The sequence below is a fragment of the Nycticebus coucang genome, chromosome 6, assembly GCF_027406575.1.
Source record: "Nycticebus coucang isolate mNycCou1 chromosome 6, mNycCou1.pri, whole genome shotgun sequence".
In the NCBI taxonomy this organism is placed as follows: domain Eukaryota; kingdom Metazoa; phylum Chordata; class Mammalia; order Primates; family Lorisidae; genus Nycticebus; species Nycticebus coucang.
Window position 1 is genome coordinate 43,661,182 of NC_069785.1, and position 24,332 is coordinate 43,685,513.

A 24,332-nucleotide genomic window follows, 5' to 3' on the forward strand; every position below is an offset into this window, starting at 1 on the left:
GCAGGTGTGTTCATTTTGCAAATACAAACAGAAAACTTTACAAAAATCATGAGAAAGAACTGATATTTCTTACTGTTACAAATGTTGCATTTTTTTTTTTTTTGTAGAGACAGAGTCTCACTGTACCGCCCTCGGTAGAGTGCCGTGGCCTCACACAGCTCACAGCAACCTCTAACTCTTGGGCTTACGTGATTCTCTTGCCTCAGCCTCCCGAGTAGCTGGGACTACAGGCGCCCGCCACAAGGCCTGGCTATTTTTTTTTGTTGTTGTTGTTGGGCCGGGGCTGGGTTTGAACCCGCCACCCTAGGCATATGGGGCCGGCGCCCTACTCACTGAGCCACAGGCACCGCCCCAAATGTTGCATTTTTGTGATGATGAACAAACTATAGTGTACCTTGTTTCACAATGGTTGTTGTGATTGCCTTGTGCCTCAATTAATTCTGAGGGCTCCACCAAGGGTTAAAAAATTTATTTTGGACTCAGTGCCTATAGCTCAAGCAGCTAAGGCACCAGCCACGTACACTGGCTGGTTTGAATCCAGCCCCCTGCTAAACAACAATGACAACTACAACTAAAAAATAGCTGGGCATTGTGGCAGGTGCCTGTAGTCCCAGCTACTTGGGAGGCTGAGGCAAGAGGATTACTTAAGCCCAAGAGTTTGAGGTTGCTGTGAGCAGTGACACCGCAGCACTCTACCCAGGGTGACAGCTTGAGACTCTGTCTCAAAAAAAAATTATTTTGGTCATTCTCGAGAGTCTTAAAACAACACAAGTATTTCTAGGAGCATTCACATTGTAGCACATTGCAAACATTTTACTAGCCTTTTATAGAATAATATAATTAGATCCCAAATTAGTATTCCTTTTTCCCCTGAAATATAATTGACAAATAAAAATTGTGTATATTTAAGATGTACCATGTGATGATTTTATATATATGCCTATACTGTAAAGTAACTATCATAATCAATCTAATTAACAAATGCATCACCTCACACAGTTACCTTTACTTTTTTGTGGTAAGAATACTTACAATGTACTCTCAGCAACTTTCAAGTATACATTTTTTTTTTTTTGAGACGGAGTCTCACTATGTCGCCCTCAGTAGAGTGCAGTGACATCACAGCTCACAGCTACCTCCAACTCTTGGGCTTAAGCGATTCTATTGCCTCAGACTCCTAAGTAGCTGGGACTACAGGCACCCACCACAATGCCTGGCTATTTTTCTTTTTTTTTTTTTTTTTTTGGTTGTTGTTGTTGCAGTTGTCATTGCTGTTTAGCTGGCCCGGGCTGGGTTTGAACCCGCCACCCTTGGTGCATATGGCGTGCGCTGTAACCACTGTGTTACAGGCACCACCTTTTTTTGTTTTTTTTTTGAGACAGAGTTTTACTGTGTTGCCCTTGATAGAGTGTCCTGGTGTCACAGCTCACAGCAATCTTAAACTCTTGGGCTTAAGTGATTCTCTTGCCTCAGTCTCCCAAGCAGCTGGGACTACAGGCACACACCACAACACCCAGCTATTTTTTTGTTGTAGTTGTCATTGTTGTTTAGCAGGCCTGGCTGGATTTGAACTTGCCATCCCTGGTGCCCTAACTATTGTACTATGGGCGTCTAGCCTCAAGTATACAGTGTTTTTTATTATTATTATTATTTTTTTTGTAGAGACAGAGTCTCACTGTACCGCCCTCAGGTAGAGTGCCGTGGCGTCACACGGCTCACAGCAACCTCTAACTCTTGGGCTTACTTGATTCTCTTGCCTCAGCCTCCCGAGCAGCTGGGATTACAGGGGCCCGCCACAATGTCTGACTATTGTTTTTTAAACATTTTTTTTTTTATTTAAAAATATTTTTTGCAGTTTTTGGCTGGGGCTGGGTTTGAACCCGCCATCTCCCGCATATGGGGCTGGCACCCTCCTCCTTTGAGCCACAGGCGCCGCCCAAGTATACATTGTTATTAAGTATAGACAACCAACCTGTACATTAGGCTTCCAAAACTTATTCATCTTTTTTTTTTGCAATTTTGACCGGGGCTGGGATTGAACCTGGTATATGGGGCTGGCGCCCTACTCCTTGAGCCACAGGCGCCACCCTCATTTTGTGAATTCATCTTAAATTTACTTTGTACAAAGTAAGTGAATGTTTGTACCCTTTAACCAACATCTTTCCATTTCCCCCCACCTTCCCCACTCCTAGCCTCTGACAATTAACATTCTATTCTGCTTTTGTGAGTTTGACTTTTTTGGATTTCACATGTAAGTGATAAAAAACAGTGTTTGCCTTTCTTTCTTTCTTTGTCTTATTTCACTTAGCATCTTGTCATCCAGGTTCATCTATATTGGCTCCAATGGCAGGACTTCCTTTTTGATGGCTGAATGATATTCCACTGTATATACTAGTATCCTGAAATAAATATTAACATGGTATTATCATTGTAATGCAATACTTATATGTCTGTAAGGTCTCATAGAAATAATAAGAGTTTACCTAGTGCAATGGTAGAGGCAAAGGAAAGTAGAGACTGAACTTTATAGGTGTTTAAGTGTGGGAAACCACAGATCTTTATGAACAATTGAATGCTCAAAGTAGATTTGGAATAATGTGGGTTTCCTAGCCTGCTAGACTTTCTGGGATGATGGTGTTACTGTTCATTTAGTGAAATGCAGTAGTAGTTGGTGTGTGGGATAAATAATTAGTTTGGCTTTGGAAATAAGGAGTTTTAGAAATCTATGGAAAGTTCTGCCCATGGTAAACCCTCCTTTTGTTAAAAGTGAATGATAAAGCTAGGAGAGGAAAAGGAACTACTGGAAGTATTACTTGAACACAAGCACTGTGATACCAGGAAAAAAAGAAAAAAAAAACACAAAAAAGGAACTACTGGAAGGAGTCTCAAAAGTGAGCATCTGATATATTGTTATGTAAGTGAAGGGAAGAGTGAGTTTTGAGGATGTCTTTATTCTGAGGTATTTAAAGAAAACAATTTGTAACCTCCTTTAATTGTAGGCATATATGTCCCCTCCATCCTCTAAGCCTCTCCCAGTCATTATTATTTTACTGCAATAATGCCTACAAGTGCCACATTTTAACATGTCAAGAAACTTGAAATGAAGGTGGGAGATAACGTAAAGACATAGACCAACAGATGGGCAATAGTCACCAAGGCGTCTAAAAAAGATCCTGTGTGTGTGCAACAATCTGTTAGTGTGTCTCTAGCACTGTCTAGGGGAGAAACAGAATAGCAGAGATAAAAATGATTCAAGAATATGCTGTATTGGACAGAGTACAGGATGCTAGTTCAAATGCAGCCTTACCACTAACTAGTACACACATTTATAGAGTGCCTCCTACTCATCAGGGACTATAATCGGCGCTTTAAATATTTTTATCTCAGAATTATTATGACGATCCAAACACTAGGTATGATTGGCCTCAATTTGCAGGTAAAAGAAGTGAAGATTAATAAGTTTAAAACCTTTTCATAGTTGTAGTAGAAGAAGTGAAAGAACTACAAGTTCACATGGATTTGTCTGATTTCAAGGCTTGAAGTCTTTTCTTTACAGCTATAGATCTCAAACCCAGTTGTGCATCACAATTGCCTGGAGAATACATTAAAACATATTTCTCCAGGTTCCCCACTCAAGATGGACTCAGAATATATACATTATTATAGTACTTTTCTGAGTTGTTAAGATTAAATATAATAAAGAATATTAGAATGTTTTATAGACTTCGAGTTTATCATACATGTTTACAATTTCATTAGATAATATCTAATCCCCTTTTGATTTTCTAATCCAGAAATAATTTTCTGATACTTTATTAGGCTTTGAAGTACCTTGAACCAGAAGAGGGTACCCCAAACAATGTTTTGACTTGGTAACACCATTACAAATTAATCATTTAATTTCTAGTCTGTAAATAAGAGCTCTTCTATGTCTGACCAGCATTAGTCAAATTCCTCAAGCTTGATCATCCTCTTAAGAATTGATAAAACAATTTTGAAATCAGCAAAGCTTAAGAATGGTGCTCAAAGCAGAAAAGGTGTAAAGGGTTTTAAGTCGGCAGCTTCATGGTAGTAGAATAGGGTTTTTGACCTGAAGATCAGTTTGTGAATACGTTGCGAAGCTAACTAGTTCTGACGTAAGAACATCTTTGCTCAGAGTTCGCAGATGGTGTTTTTCTCGATTCGAATATTCCACAGCTGTTATTAGATGGAACAAGAAAATGTGACAGACACGTCCCGGGCCTCTTTAAAATGCCCTCTGCTTCTCCCACCCTCATTTTCCTCAACAATAGCAGTAAGTTTACCAACAAAGGTCTCAAGAAAATTCTAAGTATTATTCCTACTCTCAAGGGGCTTGTGGTAAGCTGTATTTAAATTAGCATTCTTTTCCACTGACCATGAAAGGTTGGCAGTTTACTTGTAGGCAAATACCCTTTTTTGCAATATTCACGTCATTAAGCAAGCACTTACTAAACGTTTGCTTAAGAAGAAAGGTTAAGCGGTTTCTCTGAGACCACACAGATCGAACAAGTGGGGGAGGGAGAGACTGAAAGTGCCGGATAGATCCAGTCACACTTCCACAATTACCCAAACGGCCTCTTTCGGAGCCCAAGGATTGGGCTTTCAAATGGACATGAAAGGAACGCCCGGGAGGGGAGCGCCAGGAAATCGGGAGAGGTGCCTTTCCCAGAATGCTCCGCAGCACACCGAGGGGCGCCAGACGTATCCCAGCGTGCATCGGGGAGCGCCCAAGGGCGATGGTTCCCGGCTCTTGGAGGGGTGCGCGAAGTTAAACCGGTAGGTGTAAGCTTTCTTAGTTTTGAGCCCCTGGTTTCTTATTTCGCCTTTGCGGATGTAACCCCTTAAGGGCAGTAAAGGAGGTCCTCTAACTATCTTCCTTTTCCGCGTGCGAACGACTTTCAGCGCCGCTTCGAGCACAGTGCCAGGTGATTAGCGGTTAGGGGCGGGCCTGAGATCAGCACGTGACCAGACCTGTCAGCCAATGACCAGCCGGGTGGTCCAGCCGCGCGAGGATTCCCGGACCCTTGAGCGGAGCGGCGCGTGGGCTGGCTACGGTCTGCCCCGGCAGGTACGCGCAGGCGCCTTGCTTGCCACGCGATCCTTCTGTACCCGTGTGCCCCATGGCGTGTACTTGGCGCAAGGTGTTAAGTGGGTGTTTTTTGTGGGTAGGGGGGGAAGGAGAGGTTTGGGGGCTGTGGCGTCACGTGTACGCCACAGCCAATCTCCGGCCGAGGCGCACCCACAGCTTTCCCCGGCGCCCCGGGGTGCGATGTGTTCTTGTGTTTTGACCCATCTCTGACGGCCTGATTCCTCTTTCGAAGCGCGTGGGCTGTCTGTAAAATCTGGCCGCGGCTTTTTGTGGCGTCCTGCCCCGCGGTGAGAAAGGACGACAAGTTCTCAGCAAAATGGCTGCTGTAAAGAGTCGCCTAGCAGGGGAAGCTCTGGGGCCGCGTGAAGGTCACATGATGAGGTTGGCAGCGCGTGCTGCTGGCGCGGGGAAGGGAGAGGGTGGGAGGGAAGAGGCGTGGCGAGTCACGTGCCTTCGACTGTGCCTTCCCGTGGTTTTCGAGCTTCTTTTCTGAGGCCAGATTGTCTAGTTTTATTCCTCCCACCTCCAGGCGTGTGGTGCGATGGTATGAGTCTTGGTCTGGGAATTAGAAGACCTGGGGTCCAGCCCTTTGATTGTAATTAGCAAATCATGTTGCCACTCTCGGCTTCCATTTTCTCATTTATATTTAAGCCTCGTAGGGGAGATCATTTTTAAGGTTCGTCATATAATCTGTGACTGCTTAACCGCAATTTCATGCAGACAAAAAAAAAAACAACAATTATTAGCAATTACTATGAGACAGACTTCCTGCAAAAGAAGAAAAAACCTGTGAACAGCTTCTCCCCACTGCCAAAATCATTTCAGGATAACCTGGTGGAGGTAATTTGTTAGAATATTGAAGGTATGCCTATCTAACTTTATTGATTATGTTTATACTCTGTACTTGTCTACTACCTCATTTGCAAAACATGATCTTTTAACAACTAATCCCTATGTGTTTCCTGGAAAGAAATCAAAAGGAAACTATTATTGTCATAACAGTAAAGATGGGGAAGTACTACTTAGAAAGGACTTACTAGTGCTCAGAAGACTGAATAGGAGGACTTAGATGTTTTCCTTTCACTCGGTGGGCCAATCTTTGTAAAATTTTTGTGGCTTTGTACTCTCCAGGTTTTGGTGTTTATCGTGGTCTCTGCTCCCAGCTCCAGTTATTCATTTCACCAAGGGTCACGGCCAAGTATAAATTTATATTTTCCATACCACTGCTTGTGTTTTATGACACCCTTTGATTTATCGTAAAAAGAGTCTCCGAATTTTGTGGAAACACATGTGGAAAACATTTATTGAGCAATTATAATAACTCACTTTCTTATAATTATAGTTAACATCTTTCTGGCATAATGTTTTAAGATTTTTTTTTTTTTTTTTTTGTAGAGACTGTTTCACTTTATCACCCACGGTAGAGTGCCGTGGCATCACACAGCTCACAGCAACCTCCAACTCCTGGGCTTAGACGATTCTCTTGCCTCAGCCTCCCAAGTACCTGGGACTACAGGTGCCCACCACAACGCCCTGCTATTTTATTGTTGCGGTTTTGGCTGGGGCTGGGTTTGAACCAGACACCCTCGGTATATTGGGCCAGCACTCTGCCCACTGAGCAACAGGCGCCGCCCATGTTTTAAGAATTTTATACTGCAGTTCATTTAGTTCTCATAACAAATTCATGAAGTAAGTACTGTCATCTCCATTGAGGAAGATAGCAACAGAGAGATGAAACAACTTGTACAAGGTCATACAGCTGGTAACTTTGCATAATTCCATTGAGAAAACTTGCCAGTGATTCATTTATTCCAAAGTTAATTTGAAAGAACTATTTGTAGGGGTGGCGCCTGTGGCTCAGTCGGTAAGGCGCCGGCCCCATATACCTAGGGTGGCAGGTTCAAACCCAGCCCCGGCCAAACTGCAAAAAAACCAAAAAATAGCCGGGCGTTGTGGTGGGCGCCTGTAGTCCCCGCTACTTGGGAGGCTGAGGCAAGAGAATCGCTTAAGCCCATGAGTTGGAGGTTGCTGTGAGCTGTGTGAGGCCACGGCACTCTACCGAGGGCCATAAAGTGAGACTCTGTCTCTACAAAAAAAAAAAAAAAAGAAATAAAAAAAATAGAAAAAAAAAAGAAAACTATTTGTAAATCAGTAAGGTTTTTATTTATTATTGTATTTATTTATTTGTTTATTTATTTTAAGAGACAGAGTTTCACTTTGTTGCCCTCGGTAGAGTGCGGTGGCATCACAGCTCAGAGCAACCTCCTTCTCTTGGGCCTAGGCGATTCTCTTGCCTCAGCCTCCTGAGTAGCTGAGACTACAGGCATGTGACAAGGTGCCTGGCTATTTTTTTTGTTGACCAGGGCTGGGTTCAAACCTGCCACCCTTGGTATATGGGGCCGGTGCCTTACTCAGCCACAGGCACTGCCATCAAGAAGTTTTTTTTTTTTTGCAGTTTTGGCTGGGGCTGGGTTTGAACCCGCCGCCTCCGGTATATGGAGTCGGTGCCCTACTCCTCTGAGCCACAGGTGCTGCCCCATCAGTAAGTTTTTTTTTTTTTTTTGTAGAGACAGAGTCTCACTTTACTGCCTTCTGTAGAGTGCCATGATGTCACAGGACTCACAGCAACCTCTAGCTCTTGGGCTTCTGTGATTCTCCTGCCTCAGCGTCCCGAGCAGCTGGGACTATAGGCGCCCGCCACAATGCCTGGCTATTTTTTGGTTGCATTTCAGCCAGGGATGGGTTTGAACCCGCCACCCTTGGTATATGGGGCCGGCTCCCTACTCACTGAGCCACAGGTGCCACCCACCCATCAGTAAGATTTTTTTTTTTTTTTTTTTGTGGTTTTTGGCTGGGGCTGGGTTTGAACCCACCACCTCCGGCATATGGGACCAGTGCCCTACTCCTTGAGCCACAGGCACCGCCCCCCATCAGTAAGATTTTTAAAGGAGAAAATGAAGGGAGGACTTGTACTAACGATTATACAAATGCAGTTATAATAATCAAAATACAACCTTGGAATAGAGTTGTGAAACAGAATAATCTAGAAATATGTAAAGATGATATTTCCTATAGGGGAAAAGGATTCCAAAGTTATGTTGGAACAATTGGCTACCAATGGAGGAAAAAGATAAAATGAGATCCCTATGTTAAAATTTAAATAAAATCCAAGTAAATTAAATATTTAAGCATAAAATGTGAATTCAGAAAATGGCTACTTTAAAAATAGATAGGTGAACAGTGTTCCAATCTTGAAGTAGGATGAGCTGTTTTAACTATTACTGCAAAGGCAGAATCCATAAAGGCAGAGATTGATAAGAATTTTTACATAAAATGGCCTCTAGTTGGGAGAAGCACCAGAAAGTTAAAAGACAGATTTATTCATTAAGTATTCATTTAACATATTTATTGAATGCTTACTATGTGCCAACCAAGTTTTTAGTGTTGAGCAAAAGCCTGGCAAATTGTTGAGGAAAAAAATTGAACCATGAGTTGAACCTAGATTAATGTCCTTAATAGCTAATAATTGGGCAAAAGACATGATGAATAGAAAATCACGTACAGAAGTAAAAGTAGCTAATAAAAATGCTTTTGTTATTTTTCACTTAATAAGAACACAAAACAATCCTTTCCCACCTATTCTGGCAAATTGGCATAGATGCAGTAAAATGATAATATCTGGTGTTGGCATAGGAGGAGTAAAAAGCACTCATACACTGCTGTAGGGTATTTACATCTGAACATACCCATTGAAACCATTAAAATCTCTTTAGACTCAGTAGAAGCTATTTCTTGTTAAGGCACTAATAGGTATGTTTGCAAATATGTTCATTTAGGTTTTGTCTTTGTAGCATTTTTTGTAATAGAAAAAATTGGAAAAACTTTTTTTTTTTTATTTTTTTATTTTTGGCCGGAGCTAGGTTTGAACCCGCCACCTCCGGCATATGGGACCGGCGCCCTACTCCTTGAGCCACAGGCGCCGCCCTGGAAAAACTTTTAACAGGGGATTAAGTAAATAAATATGGTGCCTTTATAGAGGAGAATAGCTATTAAACATGATAATAGATCTCTGCCAATGACTTGTAAAGCATGGAATATATCTTGTTAAGAGAAAAAAAGCAGGTTACAAAATTATAATAGCCTTAAGTATTTGTAGGAATATATCTGTATGTGTCCATTTACAGTAATCCCCCTTATCTGTGCTTTCATTTTCCAAGGTTTCACTTTCTACAGTTTCAGTTATCTGCAGTTGGTTGTGGTCTGAAAATATTTTGAGAGCAAGAGAAAGATATGACATTCATATATTTTTTATTACAGTGTATGTATATGTAGGGAAAAAATATACATAGGGTTTAGTACTTTCTGAGGTTTAGGCATCCGCTGGGCGTCTTTGAACCTGTCACCTGGGAATAAGAGGGGGACTACTGTTATAGAACTCTAAAAAGATACACATCAAATGTAAACTAACGGTACTTTTATTTGGGTGGTAGGATTTTGGATGAATTAATTTAACTTTTTTAGAACAGTTTTAGATTTATAGAAAACTGTAAAGGTAGTATGCAGTTTTGGGCGGCGCCTGTGGCTCAGTGAGTAGGGCGCCAGCCCCATATGCCGAGGGTGGCGGGTTCAAACCCAGCCCCGGCCAAACTGCAACCAAAAAATAGCCGGGCGTTGTGACGGGCGCCTGTAGTCCCAGCTGCTCAGGAGGCTGAGGCAGGAGAATCGCGTAAGCCCAAGAGTTAAGAGGTTGCTGTGAGCCGTGTGACGCCACGGCACTCTACCCGAGGGCGGTACAGTGAGACTCTGTCTCTACAAAAAAAAAGAAAAAAAGATAGTATGCAGTTTTCACACAGCACCTACTTTTTCCTATTATTAATATATTAGCATAGTATGTTTATGCTAGTTAATGAACAGATAATGATAAATTATTTTTAACTGACATTCATAGTTTATTCAGATTTGCTTAGTTTTTTTTTGAGACAGAGTCTCAAGCTATCGCCCTGGGTAGAGTGCTGTGGCGTCACAGCTCATAGCAACCTCCAACTCTTGGGCTTAAGTGATTCTCTTGCCTCAGCCTCCCAAGTACAGGCACCTGCCACAACGCCTAGCTGTTTTTTTGTTGCAGTTGTCATTGTTGTTTAGCGGGCCCAGGCCAGGTTCGAACCCACCAGCCTTGGTGTTTGTGGCTGGCGCCCTACCCACTGAGCTGCGGGCGCCACCCAGATTTGCTTAATTTTTATCTATTTTCCTTTTTCTGTTCCAGGTCCATCCAATATGACCATCCAATACAATACTTTTTGTAGTCATAGATCTTTAGAATCTTCTTGGCTATGATAGATTCTCAGACTTTACTATTTTTGATGACCTTGATGGTTTTGAGTACTGGTCAGGTATTTTGTAACATGTCCCTTCAATTGGGGTTTGATGTTTCTCTCATAAGGCTGGGATTAGAATCATGTCAACATGATTTGTGCTGTTGATATGACTGTAATCACCTGTCTGTGAATTTGGTTTTTATTTTATTTTTTTGTGGGAGGACAGAGTTGTACTTTGTTGCCCTTGGTAGAGTGCTATAGCATCACAGCTCACAGCAACCTCAGACTCTCGGGCTCAAGTGATTCTCTTGCCTCAGCCTCCCAAGTAGCTGAGACTACAGACACCTATCACAACGCCTGGCTATTTTTTGGTTGTAGTTGTCATGATCGTTTAACAGGCCAGGCTGAGTTTGAAACCCCCAGCCTCGGTGTAGGTGGCCAGCACCCTAACCACTGAGCTACGGGAGCTGATACTGAATTTGGTTTTCTTTTTTTTTGTAGAGACAGAGTCTCACTTTTTATGGCCCTCGGTAGAGGGCCGTGGCCTCACACAGCTCACAGCAACCTCCAACTCCTGGGCTTAAGCGATTCTTTTGCCTCAGCCTCCCGAGTAGCTGGGCCTACAGGTGCCCACCACAACGCCCGGCTATTTTTTGGTTGCAGTTCGGCCGGGGCTGGGTTTGAACCCGCCACCCTCGGTATATGGGGCCGGCGCCTTACGGACTGAGCCACAGGCGCCGCCCCTGAATTTGGTTTTCTAAAACCAAAATGTTTGGTTTTCCATCTGGATGAGGTGGCTGAGATGGAGGATCACTTGAGCTCAGAAGTTCAAGACCAACCTGAGCAAGAGTGAGACCCTGTCTCTTCTAAAAATAGAAAAAAATTAGCCAGGCATTGTGGTGGGTGCCTGTAGTCCCAGCTACTTGGGAGGCTGAGGCAGGAAGATCACTTGAACCAAGGAATTTGAGGTTGCTGTGAGCGAGGCTGATGCCATCGCACTCTAACTTGGTGACAGAGTGAGACTCTGTCTCAAAAAGAAAAAGAAGTTTGCTTTTCTGTAGTTAACTATTATTTAAAGAATGATTTTGTTGGGCGGCGCCTGTGGCTCAGTGAGTAGGGCGCCAGCCCCATATGCCGAGGGTGGCGGGTTCGAGCCCAGCCCCGGCCAAACTGCAACCAAAAAATGGCCGGGCGTTGTGACGGGCGCCTGTGGTCCCAGCTGCTCGGGAGGCTGAGGCAAGAGAATCGCGTAAGCCCAAGAGTTGGGAGGTTGCTGTGAGCCGTGTGACGCCACGGCACTCTACCCGAGGGCGGTACAGTGAGACTCTGTCTCTACAAAAAAAAAAAAAAAAAAGAATGATTTTGTTTCTTGCAGTATAAAGTAAATATTTGTTATAATCTGTACTTACCTTTTCATCTTTATCAATGGTATTTATAATAAATAAAAACTAAAAAACTAGCACAGTTACCTGTAGGGTTATTTATGGAATGGCAATAAAGGTATTGGTACAGTATAGCCTATTTTTTTTTGTAGAGACAGAGTCTCACTTTATGGCCCTCGGGTAGAGTGCAGTATAGCCTATTTTAACAGTCTAAACTGTTTTAAGGACTTTATTCTAGGAAGAACATTCTGGTAACCAATAATTAGATATAAATCTAAAGGTAGGAAAGGAATTATTCAATTGTACATAATAGGATGAAAATATAGATAGGATAGTTTAGATGAATGAGGTGAATTCAATTGTTCATTCAACAACAAATAATTAATGAGCCCTGCTGTATGCCTGGTATTGTGCCAGGTGCTAGGGATTGGATTGAGCAGTGAACAAGACAAAGTCCTACCGTCTTGAAATTTAGATTTCAGTAGATAGACAATGAGCCAATAAATAAATCAAGATGACTTTGGATATTGTTGAAGGGCTATGAAAGAAATAGTACATGAGTGATGGGTTTAGTGGTTCTTTTAGATGGGTTGCCAGGTAAGACTTCTCTGAAGTAACATTTTCCTTTTTTTTTTTTTTTTTTTTTGTGGTTTTTGGCTGGGGTTGAGTTTGAACCCGCCACCTCCAGCATATGGGACTGGCGCCTTACTCCTTGAGCCACAGGTGCCGCCCAACATTTTCCTTTTTTTTATTTTTATTTTTATTTTTTTGCAGTTTTTGGCCAGGGCTAGGTTTGAACCCGCCACCTCCAGCATATGGGGCTGTCGCCCTACTCCTTTGAGCCACAGGCGCCGCCCTGAAGTAACATTTGAACATAGACCTGAATAATAAGGAGTAAGGACATGCCAAAATGTGGAGCATTTTAAGAAGTAGGAATAGTAGTGGGAAGACTCTACTGTGGAAATCAGTTTGGGATTTTCAAGGAATTGCATGATGGCTAGTGTGCTAGAGTTTGGAGAGTGCTGGGGTATATTAAGTGGTGACGGGGGTGGGGATGGTAGTAGGAAATTAGATTGGGAGGTTGATAATTTCAGGGTTCAGATTCTGTAGAGTCTTATAGACCACAAGGATTTGGGATTTTATTCTAATTGTGATAGAATCCATTGGACAGTTTTGTGCAGAAAAATGATACAATCTAATTTATGTTTTCAAAATGTCACTTTGCTGCAGAAGCAAGAGAGGCAGCAGGAGACCAGGTGAGGTTGCTAGAGTGGTGTGATGAGGTACGGTGGCTTGGACCAGGGAGGTGGTATGGAGCAGTGAGAAATGATTGAATTCCAGACATATCTGAAGGTGTAGAACAGGATTTGTGGATAGATTACCTGTGAGAGGTGAGAGGAATCAAAGATTATTCCAAGGTTTTTAGCTAGAGCAGTGGTTCTCAACCTTCCTAATGCCACAAGGTATTTTCATTGTTAAAAAGGGGTCGCAACCCACAGGTTGAGAACTGCTGAGCTAGAGCAACTTGTGCCATTTACAAGGAAGGAGCTAGTTTAGATAAGAATTTAGTTGGATATTTTGAGCTTGAGATGTTTCTAGATATCTAGCAATAGCCAATAGGCAGTTTACTGTTTTAAGTCTGGAGCCTTAGGGTTAGGGTCAGCACTGTGAATGTACACGTTTTGGATGTCATCAATACATAGATTATGTTTTAAAAACATAGAAGTGGTGAGTTCAGCTAGGGAGCAGAGAAGAGGGCCAGTGACTGAGCCCTGAGGTTATTGAAGTCATGGAGGGGAGCAGATTGCACTAATACTTGTTTTGTATCAGCATCAGCATGGTATTTACTGAGCAATGTCTAATTAGTATAGCATTCAGTAATGTCTTCGAGATGATTATAATGTTACTACCCTGTTTCCCTGAAAATAAGACAGTGTCTTATTTTAAGGTGTGCTCCCAAAGATGCGCTAGGTCTTATTTTCAGGGGACGTCTTATCTTTCCTATAAGTAGGTCTTATTTTCGGAGGATGTCTTATTTTCGAGGAAACAGGGTAGCTTTTCCTTTTCATTTTCAGGTTTTTGTCACTTTCCTGCCTTATTATTTCTACTTTCTCTCCATTTTTAAAGGTAGAAACTCTACATTTTATTGCTTAGCACACAAGAGTCATCATCTTATTCTACCTATGTCTCTCTCCTACTGTGACAGTGGGCCTTGCATTGTTTCCCTACAATGCTCTGGCTCCCCCTTTTTACTGCTCTGCCTCAAGCTTCTACTCAGTCTTCAATGTCTACCTTAAATTTGGTATGTAATTTCCCCTAATTTTGACAGACGTTGATTCCTCACTGTATGGTACGTCCTCAGTTGGTTATACTGGTACATGGTATTTCCTGCTGTTGCTTATATGGGCAGTCCCTGAGTTATAGATGTCCGACTGTTATAGGACTTGCACTTACTGGTGGAGGCTATTACAGGTAATAAATAAATGTACTTGTTTCAACTTAGATGCAAATTCAACTTAAGAACAAACCTACAGAACCTATCTCATTCATCAACCCAGGAACTGCCTATACTTCAATTTATAACAAAGTACAAAATCAGGCCAGGCGGGGTGGCTCACACCTGTAATCCTAGCACTCTGGGAGGACCAGGGTGGGTGGATTGCCTGAGCTCAGGAGTTTGAGACCAGCCTGAGTCAAGAGCAAGACCCTGTCTCTAAAAAAATAACAGGCGTTGTTGTGGGTGCCTGTAGTCCCAGCTACTTGGGAGGCTGAGGCAAGCGGATCATTTGAGCCCAAGAGTTTGAGGTTGCTGTGAGCTATGACACCAGAGCACTCTACCAGGGGCAACAAAATGAGACTCTGTCTCAAAAAAAAAATCTGTTGGTGTTTTGGCGGCTGCTTTTTAATTCATTTCCCAGTGCTTTGCATGTGGTGGGATGCTTAATCACAATACTTTGGAAAAAGAAATTTTGCTTTGGCAAAAGATTAAATAATTAAAATTAGACCTTACAATATACAACCATATGGACTGTTAGCAGAGATTTTTGGGATCTTTTTTGTTATAGCAAGTTTTTAGTTTTTTTTTTCTTCCTTTTCTGTTTTCTTTTTTGTTGTTGTTTGGGTTTCATTAAGTGTACAAAGAGTTAGGTTACACTGATTGCATTTGTTAGGTGTAGTCCCTCCCCACGAGGTATGCCATACATGGTAACCCCCATCCTTCTCCCTCCTCCCTCCTCTCTGCTCCCTTGTTCCCCTGCCCCCCACCTTGAATTGATCTAAGTTTTTCTCCCATGAGTATGTGTATTAGATCATCTACTGGCTTCATATTCAACTTGAGTACATTGGATTCTTACTTCTCCATTCTTGTGATACTTTATTAAGGAGAATGTGTTCCAGCTCAATCCAGGTTAATACAAAAGATGTAAAGTCTCCCATCCTTTTTAATATTTAGTATGAATAGTATTCCATGGTATACATATATCACAGCTTGTTAATTCATTCCTGGGTTGGTGGGCATTTAGGTTGTTTCCACGTTTTGGCGATTGTAAATTGAGGTGCGATAAATAGTCTAGTGCAAATGTTCTTATAATAATTTTTTTTTCTTCTAGGTAGATGCCTAGTAATGGGATTGCAGGATCAAATTGGAGGTCTAATTTGAGTTCTTTGAGGATTCTCCATACTTCTTTCCAAAAAACTTACATTAGTTTGCAGTCTCACCAGCAGTGTAAAAGTGTTCCCTTCTCTCCACATCTGCACCAGCATCTGCAGCTTTGAGACTTTGTGATGTGAGCTATTCTCACTGGGGTTAGGTGATGTCTCAGAGTGTTTTTTATTTATTTATTTTTTGTCTAGACAGAGTTCTACCCTATGCCCTGACAGAGTGCAGTGGCATCGTAGCTCACTGCAACCTCAGACTCAGGCTGTGGGCATCCTGCTGCCTCAGTTTCCGAAGCCGCTGGGATTATAGATGCTCGCTGTGCGCCCGGCTGGGTTTTTCAATTTTTTTCATGAGTCGGGGTCTCACTCTTGTTCAAGACAAGCCTTGAACTCCTGAGCTCAAGCAATCCTCCCGCCTCAGCCTCCCACTGTGCCCAGTGTCTCAGTGGTTTTGATTTGCGTTTCTCTGATGATTAGGGACAATGAGCATTTTTTCATGTTTGTTAGCCATTCTTTTGTTTTATCAGAGAAAGTTTTCTTTATATTTCTTGCCCATTAGTAGATTGGATTATTTACTCTTTTTTTTTTTTTTTTTTTTTTGTAGAGACAGAGTCTCACTTTATGGCCCTCGGTAGAGTGCCGTGGCCTCACGCAGCTCACAGCAACCTCCAACTCCTGGGCTTAGGCGATTCTCCTGCCTCAGCCTCCCGAGTAGCTGGGACTACAGGCGCCCGCCACAGCGCCCAGCTATTTTTTTTGTTGCAGTTTGGCCGGGGCTGGGTTTGAACCCACCACCCTTGGTATATGGGGCCGGCGCCCTGCTCACTGAGCCACATGCACCGCCCACTCTTTTTCTGTTAATTAATTTTAGTTCTCTGTAGATTCTAGTCATCAACCCTTTGTCAGATTCTTTTTTTTTTTTTTTTTTTATTGAGACAGAGTCTCATTTTGTCACCTTCCGTAGAGTGCCTTGGCATCACAGCTCACAGCAACCTCAAACTCTTGGGCTTAAGCAATTCTCTTATCTCAGCCTCCTAAGTAACTGGGACTACAAGTGCCTGCCACAACACCCGGCTATTTTGTTGTAGTTGTCATTGTTTTGGCAGGCCCAGGCCGGGTTCGAACCCATCACCTCCAGTGTACATGGCTGTTGCCCTAGCTGCTGAGCTACAGGCACCGAGCCTCTTTGTCAGATTCTTACCCTGCAAATATCTTTTCCCATTCTGAAAGTTGTCTTTTTGCTTTGCTTGTTGTACCCTTAGCTGTGCAGAATCTTTTCAGCTTAAATTAAGTCCCATTTGTTAATTTTTGTTGTTGTTGAGATAGCCAGCCACTAAAGTCTTCATCATAAGATCTTTTCGCAGTCCAACATCATCAAGAGTTTTTCCCAAACTTTCTCCTAACATTTTTATTGTTTTGTGTCTTAGATTTAAATCTTTTATCTGTCTTGAGTAAATTTTTGTTAAGTGGTGAAAAGTATGAGTCAAGGGTCAGTCTTTTATAAGGGGTTATCCAGTTCTCCCAGTACCTTTGTTTTTTTGTTGATCCCCTGAGGTGGGGTGTACCACTCCTGGAGGTACCGCAGTACCAGGTGGATGTGTGATGTGGACAGAACAAGCTCCTGTTTCAACTCCCTTCTCCAAAAATTCTTTTTTTTTGTAGAGACAGAGTCTCACTTTATGGCCCTTGGTAGAGTGCCGTGGCCTCACACAGCTCACAGCAACCTCCAACTCCTGGGCTTTAGCGATTCTCTTGCCTCAGCCTCCCGAGTAGCTGGGACTACAGGCGCCCGCCACAACACCCGGCTATTTTTTGGTTGCAGTTTTTTGGCCGAGGCCGGGTTTGAACCCTCCACCCTCGGTATATGGGGCCGGCACCTTACAGACTGAGCCACAGGCGCCGCCCTCTTTTTTTTTTTTTTTTTTTTTTTTGTAGAGACAGAGTCTCACTTTATTGCCCTCGGTAGAGTGCCATGGCGTCACACGGCTCACGGCAACCTCCAGCTCTTGGGCTTACGTGATCCTCTTGCCTCAGCCTCCCTAGTAGCTGGGACTACAGGCGCCCACCACAACACCCGGCTATTTTTTTGTTGCAGTTTGGCCGGGGCTGGGTTTGAACCCGCCACCCTCAGCATATGGGGCCGGCACCCTACTCACTGAGCCACAGGCGCCGCCCTCCAAAAATTCTTCTAATGAGCTGTTCTCAACCTGTGAGTCACGACCCACAGGAACTGTATTAAAGGGTTGCGGCATTAGAAGTTTGAGAACCACTGTTTTAATATATTGTCCTCAGAGGACATTATCAGATAGTAAACTGATAAGAACAGATAGTATGGGTGGTACCTGTGGCTCAAAGGAGTAGGGTGCTGTCCACATATACCGGAGGAGGTGGGTTCAAACCGAGCCCCTGCCAAAAACTGCAAAAAACAAACAAACAAAAAAAGAACAGATAGTACACATTATCTTAGCCAAAAGTCGAAGCAGCAGTAAGTTTTTGGCTTTGATGCTATTCATTGTTATAATTTAGCCTGAACAAAGTTTAATGAAATGATGTCTGTTTGGAGTCTTAATTCAGAGATATGTTAGGAATGTTTTAATTGCTAGGGCTGAATAATTCTTTGGAGGGAAGCTATTATAATAGATTCTTCCTTCACTTGCCCACTTTGCCACCCACCTTCTCAGTAGTCAGGAATTCTATTTTAACATTACACGTGTACTTTGAGCTCTTTGCTGGAGAAGGAACCTATTGTAATAAATTGAGTAGAATCAGCAGTACTCGCCCCAGGAATGTCCTTTAAATTGTTGCATAGAAGGAGGCTTAATGGTGTGAATTGTAGGTGTGAGGGTTTCAGTCGTGAACCCAAAGTAGGATTGATTATTTTGTCATTCACTTTGACATTATTTTGTCATGTATTGAGAACCTACAATATGAGTATGGTATGGTATGAGGTACTGTGAGGGACACATAAAAGAAATAAAAGACATGGTTCCCTGCACTTGAAGCCCTGACAATTTAGTTGAGAAACTGAAACATAATATTAAAAGGAATTTGTTCTTAACAAGCAGTAATCAGTAATTGCAAAGTACTGTGGTATAAATCAAGGTCTTGCATTTTTTAAGCCTGTAATTGTTTTCTCAGAATTATATGCAATCTTAACCTTGTATGAGTTTTCTACATTTTAACTTGACTTCCAAGTTTTACATTTTCTCTTATCCTTTAACATTTCTAGTTTCACGAGATATTGACTTGGCTCAGTTTGATGTGATAAGAGCCATACAGTCCTTTGCCACTACATTGTATCTAAACATTTTATTCTTTCAGGTTTATCAGTGTAACTGAGGCATACTTTCAACTTTTTGCTACATGTAGATTCCTAAGCATTCTTTCTCCTACCACTTAAGGGAGCAAAGAGAAAGGTATAGAGAACAAATTCTGTGTGTTTATGTATGAATACTAGTTTAAAAGTATTCATTTTAATATTTGAATTAAACAAGTAGTTTTCAGAAGATACGAAAAATACAGATAAGCACAAAGAAGGAAGTAAAAAATTTATTTATTTATTAAAAAGTAAGGAACACTTCACGAATTTGCGTGTCATCCTTTTGCAGGGGCCATGCTAATCTTATTAGTTCCAATTTTAGTATATGTGCTGCCGAAGTGAGCACAGTAAAAATTTCTAATATACTAATTACCACTATTAACCTATTGCTATGCTATGCTACTAGACTTCTTTTTTTTCTTTTTCAAGTTTTGTTTTTTAGTAAATGAATAGCTCAGGTGCCTTTAGAAACAGGTGGATAATTGTCTTTAGGTGGCGATTTGATCAGATTATTGTCACTAAAATTCTTTAGTGGCTTTTCACAGTAAATGGAACCAAATTGAGACAAGTTCAGATTCCTCACTTAGCTTGACACTTAAAGCCCAGTACTGCTGGGCTCCTGTAGTCTCGGCTACTTGGAAGGTTGAGGCCGGAGGATTGTTTGAGTCCAGGAGTTTGAGGTTGCTGTGAGCTAGGCTGAGGCCATGGCACTCTAGGCAGGGTACCAGCGTGAGACTCCATCTCAAAGAAAGAAAAAAAAAGCCCACTGGGTGGCGCCTGTGGCTCAAGGAGTAGGGCGCCGGTCCCATATGCCTGAGGTGGTGGGTTCAAACCTAGCCCTGGCCAAAAACCACACACACACAAAAAAAAAAAAAGGAAAAAAAAGCCCACTACCTTGTAGTTTATCTCATACCTCCTGTCTCCCTCATACATACACATCTTTGTTTTATCCATATTACATGTGGGTTCCATGCTCAGGCCTCTAGAACCAGGCTTGGCAAATTATTTTTAAGTAATTAAACCATTTATTTATGGCATTTTTAGAGTGTCACAGAATTTTGACTTAGACTTTTATTTTTTGAGACAAAATCTCACACTGTCATCTTGGATAGAGTGCCATGATGTCGGCTCAGCGCCTGTGGTTCAAGCGCCTGTGGCTCAAGCTGCTAAGGGGCCAGCCACGTACACCTGAGCTGGCGGGTTCGAATCCAGCCCAGGCCCACCAAACAATGATGGCTGCAACTAAAAAATAGCCAGGTGTTGTGGCAGGCACCTGTAGTCCCAGCTACTTGGGAGGCGGAGGCAAAAGAATCACTTAAGTCCAGGAGTTGGAGGTTGCTGTGAGCTGTGATGCCACGGCACTCTACCTACCGTGACAGCTTGAGGCTCTGTCTAAAAAAAAGAAAAAGAGTCCCTTGATGTCATGATAGGTCGTAGTAGCCTCAAACTCTTGGGCTCAAGTGATCCTCTTGCTTCAGCCTCCTGAGTAGCTGGGACTGCAGGCCTGTGCCACCATGGTTGGCTAGTTTCTCTATTTTTAGTAGAGGCAGGGGGTCTCGCTCTTGCTCCAGGTGGTCTTGAACTCCTGAGCTCAAGCAGTTTACTTGCCTCGTCCTCCAGAGTGCTAGGATTACATCGTGAACCACATTCTCCTTTTGTTATTTGTAAAGACTTTTTTTTTTTTTAAAGCAGTTTTGGGTTCATAGCAAAAATAAGGGCAAGATATAGAGATTTCCCCATGTGTGCGCAGCCTCCCCCATTATTACATTCTTTAGCAGAGTGGTGCATTCTTTTTTTTTTTTTTTTGTGGTTTTTTGGCGGGGCTAGGTTTGAACCTGCCACCTCCGGCGTATGGGACCGGCACCGTACTCCTTGAGCCACAGGCGCCGCCCAGAGTGGTGCATTCTTTACAGTTGATGAACATACATTGACACATCTTAATCATGCAAAGTCCATAGTGTACATTAGTGTTCACTCTTAGTGTGGTACATCCTATGGGTTTGGACAAATTTATAATAACATGTGCCCATCATTATATTATCATACAAAGTATTTTCTTTTTCTTTTTTTTTTTTTTAGAGACAGAGTCTCACTGTACTGCCCTCGGGTAGAGTGCCATGACATCACACAGCTCACAGCAACCTCCAGCTCTTGGGCTTCTGCGATTCTCTTGCCTCAGCCTCCCGAGCAGCTGGGACTACAGGCATACAAAGTATTTTCATTGCTCTAAAAATCCTCTGTGCTCTACCTATTCATACCCCCCCAGCAACCAATTATCTTTTTGCTGTCTCCATTATTTTGCCTTCTTTCCTTTTTACAAGTGAACAGTATTCCATTTTATGTACACTACATTTTAAGATATTTATTTATATGTTGATGAACACTTGCATTGCTTCCACTTTTTCACTTTTGTGAATAATGTTGCTATGAACATGGGTATGCAAACATCTCTTCAAGTTCCTGCTTTAGGTTCTTTTAAATATATCCCTAGAAGTGGAATTGCCAGATCATATGGTAATTCTGTGTTTAATTTTTTGAGGAACCATCATATAGTTGTGAAGATAGTACTGAAAGTTCCTGTATACCCCTTACCCAGTCTCCCCTAATGTTTATATCTTTTTTTTTTTTGAGACAGAGCCTCAAGCTGTCGCCCTGGGTAGAGTGCCGTAGCATCACAGCTCACTGCAACCTCCAACTCCCGGGCTCAAGCGATTCTTCTGCCTCTGCCTCCCAAGTAGCTGGGACTACAGGCGCCTGCCCGAATGCCCGGCTATTTTTTTGTTGTAGCCGTCATCATTGTTTGGCGGACCTGGGCTGGATTCGAACCCGCCAGCTCAGGTGTATGTGGCTGGTGCCTTAGCTGCTTGAACTACAAGCACCGAGCCCTAGTGTTTATATCTTGCTTTGCTGTGTTACATTTGTCAAAACTAACAAACCAACATTGTCATATTACTATTAAAGTCTAGACTTTATTTGGATTTCTCTAATTTTTTCATTAATGTCCTTTTTCTATTCCAGGTCCCAGGTGAGGCTACTACATTGCATTTAGTCAGTGTTTTTTGTTTTTTCCCTAGCACTTAGCACAGAGCCTAGCACATAGTAAGAGTACGATTAGTGTTTCTTGAATGTATTAGTTATCTCATTTTTGTTTTTCTCTCCTTTTTGGAGGATGATCATTAACTTTCCTTTAGATTTAATTTACTTAACTAATTTCTTTTCCCTTGTACTGTTTTCCTTCTTCCTCTACCTTCTGTTTCTACCATTAAGATTAAATAAAGTTTAAAAAGAAAATTCCTAATAATTTCAATTTTTCTTTAATACAGCATGGTTTCTGTATATTCTTTTTTATTTTTTATTTTTGCAGTTTTTGGCTGGGGCTGGGTTTGAAACTGCCACCTATGGCATATGGGGCCGGCGCCCTTCTCCTTCAAGCTATAGGCGCCGCCACGGTTTCTGTATATTCTTACCATCTTTTTTTTTTGTAGAGACAAGAGTTTCACTTTCTTGCCCTCGGTAGAGTGCCGTGGCATCACACAGCTCACAGCAACCTCCAACTCCTGGGCTTAGGTGATTCTCCTGCCTCAGCCTCCCGAGTAGCTGGGACTACAGGCGCCCGCCACAACGCCCGGCTTATTCTTACCATCTTTACTGGCCTTCTCTATTCCTCTGTTAAGTATGGTACCCCATACTTGTGTCTGGAAGTATGAGTATGTGTCTGGAAGGACACATTCTTCCAGATTTAAGCAGCTCAGCCCAGCATATGGAAGAATTACTTCCTTTCAACAATCTGGGTACCACACGTCCATTTTAGGGTTTATTGCTTTTTCCTGCCCCCCCCCCTTTTTTTTTTTTTAGAGACAGAGTCTCACTTTGTCACCCTTGGTAGAGTGCTTACAGCAACCTCCAGCTCTTGGCCATAGGCTATTCTATTCGTAGGCCTCCCGAGTAGCTGGGACTACAGGCACCTGGCACAACGCCCGGCTATTTTTTTTTGTTGTTGCAGTTTCTCTGGGGCCGAGTTCGAACCCACCACCCTCGGTATATGGGGCCGGCAGCCTACTTACTGAGCCACAGGTGCTGCCCTTTTTCCTGCTTTCATATACTATTCCAAATAACACTTTAGACACCAGATGTTTGTTGGGTTTTTCCTCACACACCAAGCAATGGTCTAGTAGACACCAATAGGTGTCCTTTAATTCAGTTCAGTTCTAACCCTATCTGGAGATAGAATCAGATCCTACAGGTTAAGAGCTCAGTTTCACAAGACTGTCTCCACTTCAAAGGCCAGTCATATAGTTCCCAGGTTGTAGATTGTACTTAGGATCAGCCAGCTCTAAATTGGGGTTCCCACAACCACTGTGAGTTTAATTAATTTTCTGGAGTGACTCTTTGAACATAGGCAAACACTATTTGCGATTACCCATTGATAGAAAGTATACCAATGGACAGCCAGATAGAAGAGATATATAGGGTAAGTCTGTGGGAAAGGACACAGACCTTCCATGCCCCCTCTGGGAGCATTACTCTCTTGGTATCTCTGTGTGTTCAGCAATCTGAAAGCTCTCCAAACTCCTCCTTATGTAGGCTTTTTTTTATGTAAACATGATTGTTATTGGCCATTGGTGATCAACTCAACCTTCAGCTGGTCCCCACTCCCCAAGAGGTCAGGGATGGGATGGTACTGAAATTTCTAGCCTTCTGATCACATGGTTGGTTCCTCCTGGCAACTAGCCCCTATCCTGAAACTGTCTAGGAGCTCACCAAGAGTTGCCTCATTAGAATGAAATATACTTCTATCACCCAGGGAAATTCCAAGGGGTTTGAAAGCTCTGTGTCAGATGCTGCTTTCATTCAGAAATTATAAAGATCTTAGGAGCTCTGTCTCCAAATGGGTATAGAGACTAAATGTGTATTTCTTATATTACAGTATGATAGTAGGAATTTAAAATTTTACTTTTGCTAATGTATTATATCAGTTTCCAACTCTTTTCCCAGTACATGTTTACCTGATGATAGAACTGTCTAGCTTGCCATTTGTGTATTTTTGTTTTTCCCTGCTTGCCTTCACTGGAGGTACTAATAAGTAGGAAAACATTCAAAAGATGGGTAACCAGACAATAAATGAAACAACCATTGGAAAGTCTACACATTTTATAATGTTCTCCAAATAATTTAATAATGAGTGTACATTTTCTAGATGCTTTCTCTAGAATTCCTGAAATGGAGGTGTTTGGCTCTTTCTTTAAAAAGAAGAAGCCTGTTGTAAGCCTGTTTTTTTTCCAGGAAAATGTGCCATTATAATTTTATCTTGATTTTCCAAAAGTATATCCAAACTCATTCCCATCAGCCCTCCATTTCTTTTTCTTTCTTTTTTTTTTTTTTACAGTTTTTTGGCCAGGGCTGGGTTTGAACCTGCCACCTCCAGCATATGGGGCTGGAGCCCTGTTCCTTTGAGCCACAGGCACCACCCGCTGGCTCTTATTTTCATAGATGGAGGGCTGGCAAACTTTTTCGGTAAAGGACCAGTAGTAAATACAGTATTTAGGTTT

At 42.3% G+C, this 24,332-nt stretch overlaps 1 protein-coding gene and 1 non-coding gene across 3 annotated transcripts in view; one reads left to right on the plus strand and one right to left on the minus strand.

The window, feature by feature from the left end:
* The first annotated feature begins 4,606 nt into the window (after positions 1–4,606).
* MGA (MAX dimerization protein MGA) overlaps positions 4,607–24,332 on the plus strand; it is a 151,266-nt gene continuing 131,540 nt past the window's right edge. Inside the window, exons 1-2 of one of the 2 annotated variants that reach the window (XM_053593492.1) lie at positions 4,744–4,797; positions 4,924–5,089. Coding sequence is in view for 1 of the 2 variants with exons in the window: in XM_053593505.1 (XP_053449480.1) it covers positions 4,628–4,797 (170 nt within the window). In the remaining variant the exon portion in view is untranslated. Of the gene's footprint in view, positions 4,798–4,923; positions 5,090–24,332 lie in introns of both variants that reach the window. The other variant, XM_053593505.1, reaches the window with a different exon arrangement.
* On the minus strand, positions 19,028–19,129 carry LOC128589393 (U6 spliceosomal RNA). Its single transcript, XR_008380985.1, has one exon. It is a non-coding gene; the product is annotated as a U6 spliceosomal RNA (small nuclear RNA).